This window comes from Branchiostoma belcheri, unplaced genomic scaffold (assembly GCF_001625305.1).
Source record: "Branchiostoma belcheri isolate BF01 breed outbred unplaced genomic scaffold, Haploidv18h27 scaffold21, whole genome shotgun sequence".
NCBI lineage: Eukaryota > Metazoa > Chordata > Leptocardii > Amphioxiformes > Branchiostomatidae > Branchiostoma > Branchiostoma belcheri.
This window is the reverse complement of record NW_017803602.1, coordinates 1,055,216-1,068,203: the sequence shown is the minus strand read 5'-3', so window position 1 is coordinate 1,068,203 and position 12,988 is coordinate 1,055,216. Positions and strand designations below refer to the sequence as shown.

At 41.2% G+C, this 12,988-nt stretch overlaps 1 protein-coding gene across 11 annotated transcripts in view; it reads left to right on the top strand.

The window, feature by feature from the left end:
* LOC109469672 (thrombospondin type-1 domain-containing protein 4-like) overlaps window positions 1-12,379 on the top strand; it is a 101,357-nt gene extending 88,978 nt beyond the window's left edge. For 9 of the 11 annotated variants that reach the window (XM_019768219.1, XM_019768213.1, XM_019768214.1 and 6 more), the window contains 8 exons: window positions 4,530-4,700; window positions 5,661-5,840; window positions 6,254-6,439; window positions 6,702-6,852; window positions 7,008-7,043; window positions 7,898-7,930; window positions 8,690-8,725; window positions 9,334-12,379. In XM_019768219.1, coding sequence (XP_019623778.1) covers window positions 4,530-4,700; window positions 5,661-5,840; window positions 6,254-6,439; window positions 6,702-6,852; window positions 7,008-7,043; window positions 7,898-7,930; window positions 8,690-8,725; window positions 9,334-9,464 — 924 coding nt within the window. In that variant the 3' untranslated portion in view covers window positions 9,465-12,379. The remainder of the gene's footprint in view (window positions 1-4,529; window positions 4,701-5,660; window positions 5,841-6,253; window positions 6,440-6,701; window positions 6,853-7,007; window positions 7,044-7,897; window positions 7,931-8,689; window positions 8,726-9,333) is intronic. The other 2 variants (XM_019768221.1, XM_019768222.1) reach the window with 2 other exon arrangements.
* The last annotated feature ends 609 nt before the right edge of the window (window positions 12,380-12,988 follow it).

The window sequence follows — 12,988 nt, the reverse complement described above, 5'->3', positions numbered from 1 at the left end:
CCAGGTGGGTTAAGTCAGTGTTAGGCACGGCAGGTGTTGACACAGCAACTTTCTCAGCTCATTCCACTCGAGGAGCATCCACTTCAGCTGCTACAGCTGCTGGGGTGTCTCTACATAGCATCATGAATGCAGCGGACTGGTCACGAGAGTCTACCTTCCTGAAGTACTACAGGAGGGACAACAACCAACACACGTTTGGCCAGGCTGTGCTGTCCACGGCTCTGAAGTCTGTATAAGGTAAATGATATACCCAAATAGGGAGTGTGCAGGTATAATTGGGATTATCCTTCATGGTAAGTACAATTTGCCTAATCCTCAATTATACAATTGAAATTCTACTACAGGATAAGAAACAGAAATTTCTTCTGGATGTTGAAGACACCCATTGCAGCAAAACTAAATTTTCTGTGTCATTCTTTTAATGTACAGTAGTAAGTTACATCAATCCTATCCCATAGCATAGTCAGTATGATATTTGTGGGACTAAAATGCAATGTCACTGACAGAGAACTTTCTTGTTTTGTATCATAGGCTAGTTCTAGCTATTTATGGACAGTACCCAAAAACCTAAGGGGCTACTCACTTACATTTTGTACATGTAGCTTCCTTTGGGGCTTAACTTCAAATGCTACAAGTCTGAAATAATGACGAAAATGGGCTAATTGGCAGTAAATGTCAATATCAGACAGATTTCCTCATTCATATTATATTGTTTAGCCACCTTAAAATTTCATTAGATGCCTTTGAAATCCATCACTCATCTCAACATCATTAGAATGAACTGGCAAAACTCTTTTGGTGTCTCACTTTGTACCAGTGCACAGCAGTATTCCTGATTTTGCAATACAAGCAGAACCACAGCATAGTCCACTTCAGTTGTGATAAGTGGGACTGGTCCATCAACAGGTCCTGACCATACATGTATGCAGCCGGTAGGAAATAGAGCCATCATGGCAGTGAAGTCATGCACAGGAGAAACAGGATATCAGGCAAATATGGACCCCAAGTGATGGCCATATTTTAAGCTATCTATAGAATTTTGGACCTTGAGTATAGATCAATGACATTGTGTACAGTGAGTTGTAAAACATCAATCCAGGAATTTTGTATGATATGTTTTAAATAATGTTGCCTTGTGGATGAAAATTAATGATAAAGTAACTAACCACATGTGGTAAGATTAAAATGATACGTGAGCAACAGGTAAAGACCCTGTTAAACACAGAATTTCAGTGTTCAGGCCCAGTCACTATAGATAGCCAAGACTTGGCCTGTTAAGGACAGCTTCCAGACACAAAACATTTTTGCAAGAAATCCTGGAGTTCAAAGGGAATTGACATGAAGCTTACTTGTATTTTGCATTTGTATCTTTTAACAACACTGTACTTTAAATTTAACATCCTGTCTTATATGAAAAAATTTAAAATTACACATATGACTGGAAAATCAAAAAGCTGAGCTGATTAATATTTCTTATAGTATTGTTACAGTACAGTAAAAGCCATGTATAAGAGTTAAAGTATTACAGAAATCCAATTTCGGTTGATAGCTGCCATGTAGCATTCCAGAATAGGATCCGGGGAGTCTGTGGTTGAAGTACCAGGACAAACATGTTTGTCCTCCAGGCTATGAACACAGGCGGGCTTATTGAAGAGTCTAAGACCACATTTGGATGTGTTTATAAGTCTGGGCTGTGCGACCAGCAGTAGGTGTACAGTATAACCTGTGTCAGAGTTGTCTCCCCACCCACCACAATGTAAACTTCAGTCAATGTGAAACACAGATGGACACCTGTGGCGAAGGTTTGTATTGGGAGGAATTTTGGCTCAGGTATAGCAAGAAATGCATGCCAGCTTTGTGTGTGTGTGTTTTTTAAGGCCACACCAATTCAATTTGCTGTCACTCAGCTATGATAATTATTAATCAAAACATGAAATCCATAATAACAGAAGAAAGTCTAACCCATAAGCCAACAAGCCAGTGGGAATGTACCCTGTAGCATTTGTGCAAAATACTTTTAATTTTATTGCACACTTATTATAATGAAATGTGAAACATCATAGCTTAATCACATTGCTCCACAATTCAGAAAACATTTAATCATAGTGATTCTTACCATTTTCAAGAGGAATGTGCCCTTACTTTAATATTCACCTTGACTTGTGTACATTAAATTTTGTTACCAATGTGCAATAAACATAATGTTACTGTTTTGTATTTTAAAAGAAGAAAGCTTATTGTGTGAGAACCGAGGGACTGGATTGATGTTGCCTAAGAGTGATTTTTGCTGAGGATGGCAAGTTGTGCCTGCCAGGGCCAGTGCCTGACCCTACCTCATTCCGCCGCATGCCAGGCTGTTTGGATTGGTGGTTCACCAGCACTCAGTCTTTAACTCAACTGCCTACAAGCTTCAGTCCAGTCTCTCCACGCTGTACAAGACTTCGGTCCACTCAGTTAACTGTAACATCACTTTGGAGGCTTGGGACTTCATCCTCGTGTGTGTGGAGCATCTCTGCTTTTGGACCTGAGGATTGAGTGTTTGAATCCCAACTGTCACCCGGAGTACCAGTTAACAAGGCCAAAGTTCTATTCACAACAGGGTCTTCTTACTCGTCCACTGCTTTTGTCAAAAGCGCAGGTTCAGTTTTTCCATATGCCTGTTATTCTTGTCACAATCGCCCACCAGTCTGGAAGATTAGATTCTCTGTCAGCTAAAATGGACTGGGCTGTGTTGCTGATATTCCATCCTTGCATATACATACATTTTGTGTACTTAAAAAGCCTTGCCAACTTGACTGAATCCTTTTGGAATGCATCTATCGACACTCCTATGTAGTGCCAAAATTTCTTTCTCTATTTCCTCAGGTGTAGGGTTAAACATTGGATCTCTGGCCAAGCCATGGATTTTACAAAATTGTTTCTGTAATTTACTGGCATCTGGCTCCCTGTGTTTATCTGAACCTTGGAACCACCATGGTATTTGTTACATTATAATGTTGAAAGTTGAATTTCTGTACAGTTACTTGGAGCTCTTCCATCCTGACCTGTAGCTTGATTCCCCAGAATGTAATTTGTCTAATTTCTCTGGATCTGATCCTCATTTTGTATTTAGTCTCTGAAGAGAACTTCTAAGGGGACCAGCCTGGCCTGGTGACAAGTGCTGTGAAAGGGGTGAAAAGGAGGGAAACCTGACTTGTACCAGCCGGAAGTCACAGCGTCTGCATTCACACAGATGCCCCGTCTGTTAGCATTGTCCCTGTGTCTTTCATCGTCTTTCCAATCCCTCAGAGCCTTTTGAGACTTAACAGTGTGTTAATCTCTGAAGTACCCTGAATCAACCTGTTGTTTTTGAAAGCCGTGGCAACAGCAACTTTCAAAGTAGATTTCTCCAGACACCTCTGCAGGAATCGAGGGTCAAGATCGTGGTCTTTCTTCCGGTATTCCAGCCCTCATTGTGGACCTTTGTGTATGAATGTGACGTCTTGCTTTCCTGAGAGACAACAAGTTTTTGGAGAAGCTGTGAGCTGGTTCAAGATACCAGTACCGCCTGTTTTCTGCACAGATCACCAAGTATCAGCAGCAACATTTTCCACAGGACATAACAGATCCTGGATTTTTGCTGACTGAAAGTTAATTAACTGCGGTTTTGCTACTGTTATTTTCAGCATTTGTGTTTCTTGCCATCAAGCCAGAATACGCACTTTGGCAACAGCTGCACTCCAACGTTAACTCTCCTGGGGACAAAGCTTGGATGCTTTTCCATTGGCCAAGGAGGAACTCGTAAGATTTCAGACTACATGTACTTATAGTGCGGCGAAAGTGGACTTCTTGCCAAAACCTGACCACAATCTCCACCATTACCCAAGTCTTCAGACATTCATGTGAAAATTGGTCGGAGTGGAAGATCTTCAAGAATCTGCAGCATTGTGATTGGAGACCTGGCATCTCGTGCGAAGGGAATTGTGGAGGTGCTTCGGTTTCCTCCTGCATCAGCAAACCTGTGCAAGAACTCTTCACAACAGGTCTAACTGTCACTGCCCAGCCTGCGCCTCCATGCAATTCTGAAGGTCTGGAACCGCCTGTGAAGACGTGTGTAAAGCCACACCGATTTACAGTTGTAACTGTTACAGCAAACTTGTTTGGGAACCTACTGTACAACTGTATGTCTGGAGCCACTGTGTCCATTCCCTCGCTTCTCATGTGAAGATTTAAAATTTGGCATCTCCTAGAGGAAAAGTGCAGCTGGGCCTGTTTCCATCCCCCACTACAACACAAACTTGTGACTGGAAGGCAAAGGACCAACAAACTCCAGAGGGAAGACAAGGAAGTTCCTACCAAGACACAGAAGATTTTCCTCAAAGTTTCCTTGGTGAAGATTTGAGTGCAGGCCCTTTCCCATCCACCTCTGCATCAGCAAACTTGTGACTCCACGTAAAACCAAGACTTCCAAAAGACCTACAAACTTTAACGAAGTTTGTTCCATGATGGAGATGTTCCTGACAGTTTCCTATGTTGTGTTGGTCCTGCAGTGCTCGGTGCCGTGTGGGCGGGGACAGCGCACACGGGAGGTGAACTGTGTGACGAGCACGGGAGAGGTCCGGCCTGACGGCGAGTGTAACCTGCGGATCCGGCCGCACCTGGCCGAGGACTGCGACATGGGCCAGTGCGCCAACTCCTGGTTCTACTCCGACTGGGGAAAGGTACGTGGAGATCCTTTTTCTGTTCATTTTCTTTTTTAATTTATATATCAGAATTGCAGCAATGCAGTACAGTGGGCTACCCAGGCAGCATTGCTCATACTCAGTTTGTTATTTATTCAAAGTTTCATAACTTGTTTTTTCAATCATAACAATGCGCAGACTACATTTTCGACTTGTTGTCCCGGGTATTTGACATGTAGCTTCTGAGCTTTATCAGAACAGTATAATGCACAGGTTGAATCTTGAGCCTGTTGGCCCATTTCCAGTTAGCCCTTGGTAAATTACTGGCTGTAACTGGAATATAGGTTTAACTAGCTCGGGGAAAGTGGAAAGATCTGGAAAGTTGGTTCCTGGCCGGAAAAGCTCACATCCTCTGCAGAATTGAACACTTGGGAATTACTGTAGGTTGTTGTGGAGGACAGTATGACGTCTAGGAGTTTGCCAAATGGTCTATGCATGTGGGTGTTAGTTCTTGACTCAAACCCAACTTTTTCGTCAGTGGACACGCACTGTAGCCAACACTGATAGAGCACTTTTCTGGATGCCCCTTGTGTTATTTAGCCTCTGTACACTTGAAGAAGCCACACAGGCAAAACCAGTTGTGTGACAGGCTGAATTTCTAAATGGAAACTACATTGTATGTGGCTCCAGATGTCTTACTGAGGGACAAGCGTGTGGGAGATGTCGGTTAGCTTGAAGAATGAATACACTCTACTATATACTGCACCTTTTGAGTGCTGTACAGTTGCAATGCAAGTGATCTCAAACACTGAACGCTGTTTCATTGATTATGCACTTAGTGCTTAATCAAGTTTTGGCTGATTACTTAGCACTTACATGGGAACTAATTTACTGGAGATACTACTACACAATGTATACCAATTAATAATCCTATAGGATTTGGGTTAAGGTTGTTGGAACATAGGGGTGTCAGAACATAACCAACCCTTCCCCCTGCAGTGCTCCACAGATTGTGGCAATGGCATCCAGAAGCGGAATGTGCTGTGCATCCTGAGTCAGGACCACGACCTCCCACTGGGCAGCTGCGATGGCAAGGAGAAACCCTCGGAGACGCAGTCGTGCGACATGGACAGCTGTAACAGGAACAGCGCACACTGGTTCTCTGGACCTTGGGGGCCGGTCAGTTGGCTATCTTTATTTCAAGTTACTAAGTTACTTAATAGGTAGTTAGAACAAGTTACACCAGTTGCTTAGGGGAATAAGGACCAGCAGTGACTTACATTATGCTATTCATCTCCATTCTACAGATTCCACGTACATGTAGTTGTAACCACTGCCTGTTACACTTATACTGTCTATTATTAACAGAAACAAATACAGGATAATATAGAAACTTGAATGGCCCTGATTTTCAGTGGATAATAGAACTCAACCAACTTTTGAGCAACCAATAAAAGTGATGGTAAAAACACAAGCAGAGATGTATAATAGATCATTACAGGTTCTGAATCTACATGTATTTGTGTGAAAAGAAGTCTATGATTTACCAGCTGCAATGGATTTAACTTTGCCCTGCCTACCTTTCCCTGCAGTGCTCAGCGCCGTGTGGTGAGGGCACGCAGGAGCGTGACGTCATGTGTATTTCGGTGAACAAGCGGGAACAGGCGCACCACATCGTGTCCCACCACCGCTGTGAGCAGGGCAGCCGGCCGGCTCACCAGCAGAGGTGTGAGGTCCAGCCGTGCACAGCCATGTGGTACCACACCGACTGGAGCCAGGTATGGACATACATGTACCAGGGTTCCAAATATCCACTGTGCGAGTTTTCTGTGTGAGACTTATTGGAGACATTACTTTCCCAGTGCACAAGTTATCTATTTTTTTTTATTTTTTGCATATACAAAGTGACCTTTTAAAGTTTACAGCGGCCCAGCTTACTGCTTCTGTAGTAAATCTTGTCCTGTCACAGCCAGCATGAAATTTGTTGAACTTTTTGTTTCATTCATAAAATTTCCGTGTGCCTCTCCTATTTTTTTCCAGTGTTCAAAGACCTGTGATGGTGGGTACCGGGTGCGCGTTGTTCAGTGTCTGGACGAGAAACAGCAGATCAGCACCAAGTGCAACAAGGCACTCAGGCCATCCGATCGGGAACCATGTAGTGTCAAGCCCTGCTACATCGCAACCTCACATGGTAGGTAAAAATGTAAAGGTTTAGGGTTCAGATCCCAGCCTAAAACACAGTGTCCAACTTTTCTGCATTGAGGCCTCAGACAGGCATGAATGGTGATCAGAAGTCCAAAACAAGATTTTCTTTCCTTCCATTAACTTGTTCCCTGTTTATTTCAGCCCCTGTTTTCTACCGCCCCTCCACCCCCAGTGCTAGTAAGTACGGAAACGTTTCACTTGGCAGCCTTGGCTTCAGTAGTCAGCATCATCAGTCTGTGCAATACAGCCCATGCCTGCAGACAACTCAGGCCACAACTCAATTTGTTGGTTCACATAATGTCTGAAAATTAATGCTCAAGTCTCAAGAATCCAGAGAAAGTTGGTATACCTTCAAGTTGGTGCACTGTGTTCACAGTTTCAAATGGTGACTGTATACGTAGTCAAGATTTTAGGCAGGTATCTGAAACTATTATAACTGCCAAGTCTCCTTCATTCCCTTTGACTCAACATCTGCATTAGCTTGGGTACCATCCTAAAACCATCATTTTTATCTTGCCATGATCTTTTACTGTAAAATGTCAGAAAACCAATAAAGTGAATTGATGTGGCCTAAGCTGGGTGAACTCTTACTTAGTAGTAGACTAGATAGTTTGGGGTGTGGGCTTTCCAGGGAATGGTCTCTATATTAGATACTGTTAACAAGGCTTTCAGGTAAATATAGAGGGCTTTAAGGACAAATAAACTAATTATGGTTTTGGGGCCTTTTAACACCAAATCCTGTGTGCAAAAAGTGATTTACTGGTTTCTACCAGTCCCGCAGACATTGGGGTACTGTATTTGGCTCAAATATCACCCCAGTGTGTGTACTGGTAGAAACGTTGGCGTTAAAGGCCCCAAAACTGAAATTACCAATGTAGTTTATTTTTGACTTAGCATATGTGTAACTAGCTGCTGCTGTGTACCAGGAAGGTTGTTGTGTTACGCCATACGTGTACGTCAGTTGTACTGGCTGAGGTGCTCTTGTGTCTGCCTGGGTGTCAATAACAAAGTTTGCTCTCTCTTGGTTTCAGGGACAGTCTCCGGCTTTTCCACCTCTCCTGTTAGTAAGTGGAGAAACGTTGTAGTTTCATGCGGTGATTTTTCCAAGTCTTGGGTCAGTAGAGCAGAGAATAGACCAATTCAGACTCACAAAAACTGCTTACATCACTGGGGGGCGTGACATACATTAATTCAATTAAGTTGGCAAGAAGTTATGGTTAGGGTTGTTGATTTAGAATCTAAGGTTCTGGGTTCGAATCCCTATGTCTTATACTATATTATAGCAGGCCCTAATGCTTTGCCCTTGGGAAAGCCACATTACATCTATTTTCTCACTTGACTCAGGAGAAAATGAGTACATAGGGATGTCCTCTAGGATTAGATGAGATCAACGGCTGGAGCACAATCCCTCCACGCTTACTGAAAAGCATAGGTCCATCCTATTGTGTGTGGATGAAACCTTACAATCTGGACTAATTCAGCCTGTACATATCATACTAATTCAGCCTGTACATATCATGTACCTGTGTACAAAACTGGTGTGTTGTGCCCATATTGGTAGTTTAATGGTGATGTAAAACAAAAACATACTTTGTACTTTGCATGACCAAATTTGAAGGCATTAAACATTTACTCAGCATGTTTGGATACATTTTAAATGTTGACTCAGAGGAAAATGATGAACATCTACATGTACATATTTCTATGATGCAAGCAGTTTTTGTGGGTCTGAATTGGGTTTATGGTACTTGTAGAGGTGGATATTTGTACAGAATTTTGCAGGGTGAAGAGGAGTGGGCATGTATTAACATGTTCTCTGTCAGTTTCAGAACCTGCAGAGCGCCTCTACTCAGTTGCTAGTAAGTACAGCTCAACTAGACAACAAGTGGTGATGTGTCCTTGTGCAACTTGATGGCTGCAGCTTTTCTCATTTTTTTATCACCCTGAAACAAAAGAAAGTTGCTTTATGAACTGCAGGGTTCGTTCAAAATAACTTGGCAGCAAGACTGCATACATGTACATTATATAAGGCAAAGCTTTGACTTTCCACTACAACACTAGAGAAGTTTTGTTCTCATCCCTGAGATTAAAAATGGACTAATCCAGAGCTTCTGTGTGATGTTTTTTTTATGTAACCCACTAATGTTTTGTTGCCTAACATGTATGTACATGTATTTTTGGAGTTTATAATGGGCATTTATTCCAGGTACATGTAGGAGTGCTGAGTCCTAATCTCTCACCAGTGATGTTTGTCTCCCCAAACAGCTGCTGTTAGAGCTTTAAATCTTTGAAATCCAAGTGCTCGCACAAAAAAGGCAAAGATGTATACTGAAATCTGACCACTTGTTGCTTCTAAAATTCCTTTGTTTCCCCCTTTTAATTCCGTTTCCAGGACACCATAAGTGTGCTAATAAGCTTTATGTTTTCTGGCTAAAAATGTGTAATATATTATAATTGTTATTTCCAGGGAACAGTGATGACAGTTGCATTGACAAGTTCCACAACTGTAACCTGGTGGTGCAGGCACGAATGTGTCACTATGGTTACTACAAAAAGGTCTGCTGTGCCTCCTGTTTCCACAACAAAGGCTACAGCTAGTCAACGCTTCAGGCTGCGGATGAAGAGAACAGGCAACAGTCCAGGAAAAAAACACATTCATCTAGTCTCAACCAGTTATAACCAGTCCAGAAAAAGTACATACTGCCAGTTTGAACAGTTACTGGTTTAAAAAAACTAGCATAAAGCTTGTCAAAACTGGTCAGAACCTGATCTTTACAAGAAATCCACCATCATCTGATGAATAGTTTTTACTGTAAATTTACTGTAACATTATTCTGCCTTTAGAGAGCAATTAGACAAAGACATTAGTAAAAACGTAAAATCTTATCATGTCTAAAACATTGACCCACAGACTCAGCTAAGCCTATGGTATCTCATATGGTTTGAGTCTGACCATACTATAATTATTCATTCATAAAATGGCCACAAAAATCACATACATTGTAGAGTCGCTTATTATTATAACATTTCAGGCCAATGTGGAAATTGATTCCTGGTAAAAAGGCCATAGACACACTCCCAAAATACTGGCAATGCAGATCTTCATTCAGAAGAACAACTTTTACCTGTCTAAAATGAATTTACAGTTGGGAACTTTCTTTCAATAAACAGTTAATTCAAAAAGTCAATAATATCTGATTCAAGGACCTAACAAGCCTAGTAAATTGCTTACTACACTCTCAATTTGTAAAGAGTTGTTAGAGATAAAGCATATGATCCAACAATTTTGTGGACTACCAGTACAAAGCATCACAAATTCTGGTCCCTGTCAGAGTCCAACCATCCCAATGTTGAATGTCCCTCTTCCTGCTGTATATTTTACCCAGTGTTTGTATGATAGTATGAACTGCTCATGAGCAGCATTGGTATACCAACTCTAGAAAAAAAGGTAGTGTGAGGCACGGTGACGTGTTGCTCGGTTTTCCTGTCAGCCAAATTAACGACGTTTGATTGGTTCATTGTCAACCAATCAGAACCCTGCATTCCTATATCAAGAGCAAGCTGCTTTTGTAAGCATAAGAGTAAGAGGTATCTACATGTACGTATATAGAACAATATATTCTGGTACAGATAGAAAGCATGTAAATATTGTGATATGGACGGCATATTACCAAAGGGGAATAGGGGAATATTAATGTTAGTTTTAGCTTTGGACGAGGTGTATCTTAGCAATTATGTATGAACAGAGTTTCAAGAGAGAGAGAAGTCTTTATAAAACTATGTGTGTCAATCTACTTGATACTTTTCTTGATGTTCTTATTGTGTACATTGTACATTGTCTTGGACACACTGGATGTTGCATGGAGGAGTAGGAGAATAATCGTCTTCTGGCAAATCATAACATTTCTGCATAGATCCAACCTGCAGCAGCATAGAATGGATGTTGCATCAGGCAAAGAAAATGTCAGCATGTGGATCACTATGTCTGTGTCTGTGTGTGTGGATCACTAGCCTGACTTCATCCTGCTTCTAGCAGTCCTTCTACTCAGGCCCCTAGAAGCTTGATGGCCAACACCTCTAAGTCAAGACATTATAATTCTATTGATTTGTGCATACCGGTATGTGACTTATCCATGTCAGACTGTGAACTGTCTGTTACCATGGTGTTGGAGGCTGTGATGACTGGTTTATGTTGTGACAGATAACCCTGGGCTCTCATTGTGGTAAAGAATCCTGAGCTACTATTGGTAGTTCTGATAATGGGATTAATATAATGGTTCTCTTGAGTTAGATGTATAGGATGTATATGAGTTAGAGGTGTATGGCCACAAGCTCTTGGGGAAGAGTCCCTGACAGCGAAAGATTGTATAACTCACACTTGCTAGATGGTCACCATGTGTCACCAAACAACTTTTGCTGTCAAAAAAGAATAATGAATGAATACATTTATGGGCCAGCATACTAAGCATAAGAAGTTGTATTCAGTTTGGTTAAACCTACCTGGCCTTATTTGGTAACAGTGTGAATAATGCATAATGAATGCTGACTTGGGATTGGTCAAGACAGCCTGGCTATAAACATTGTATGTTGTGTGTGATTTTGATTTTAAAATGTAAGTCATGGCAAATACTGGCCACAATGGATTCCATTCATAATGAATAATTTGGCAAGTTTATCTCAAAAGTAATGAAAAAAGCTTTATTTAAAAGGAAATATATCAGTGTTAGTGTAATGTGTTTGACACATGTTGGTACTTTTGAAAAAGACTGAAATACATGTAACCACTTAAAAAAAAATGCTCTTCAATAGTTATACTATCATCTGTATCTGTGTAGTACATTGTCCTCTATTCATTCTTGCCGGTGTGTCTTATAGAAATCTTGTCCAATGTTATCCAGTTTATACATTGTATTTAGTTGTTTGTGTGTTCACATGTTGGTGCAACAATGAGAAGCACTTCAAAAGTGACTGTTTGACAAAGGTCAAACACATTGGCTACTATGTTTTGTGTTGCCCTGCTTGAAATGACTTCATTAATGTTTAAACCTTGGATAAAGTGGTAGTACCATGTAAACTTAGTACAGAAAAAGTTTGAGGAAGGGCAAAACTACCATAAAATTCTTAACATGGTAGAGAGTAGAATTGTTTTAAGAATATGTAATCAGAACTTTATACAAATGTGATTTTTAAATGATTTTTGCCGTATTCGGTACCGATTCAGTGGTGTTACCAAAAAATGTGGATGTCACATACCTGTGTCCAAGACATCTGTTGTATCCAGAGCGGTGTTTTATCCGGAACCTTGCTCAGGCACAGTTCAGGTCTGTACTGTTGCTGGGAGCACATCTGTTGTGCTCTATGCCCTTGTCGTGCTGGTTGTTACAAGTGTGACCTAGTGTCAGAAGTTGTATCTTTCATTCTTGAGTTTATAGTTGATGTAATCAGCAAAGAAAAAGGAAACTCTGTTAAGCTGCATAGGCGAGTATTGGGACAATAAAGACTTTGGTACTTTACTTTTGAAATCCTCAGTTATATAATTATTACCGCTGGCTAGGAGTTAAACTGATCTCCAAGCAGATCTCCAGTGAGGATGGTATACATACTAACATTTTCAGACTGCCGTGCTTCCTCTCTCTGATGGCCACCCAGGAAACTGGCTGTCAGAGAATTAAGTCTGGCAGTCAGAAATCGTTCAGGTCTTCCACCCCAACATCTGCTTGGAGTATTGTTGTCACCCTTCTGTGTTTAATTAACAGTATTACCTGTCACTGTAGATGTGTATACATCTCAATCCTGTCTTCAATTGATGCCTGATCTCTTTACTTGCAACACGTGCCAATGAGATCATACGGTACATCTTCTTTACAACTGGTTTTTCATCTATTAACCAGAGAACCTATCCCTAAATCTTTTCATTTCATTGTTTGGTAAATTAGGTGAAAGTTACATGTAATGTGCACACTGATGCCATCCGACATTACTTGCTGTGGCCTTAAGTGTGTTCACAGTGCTGTTGCAGTAGATTTAAAAAATACGGGTCAGCATATGATGACATGTATAAATTGTTTTAACGTTACACTGTCCAGGACAGTAATAACTTCCTCCCCCTAAAGTGGAATTCC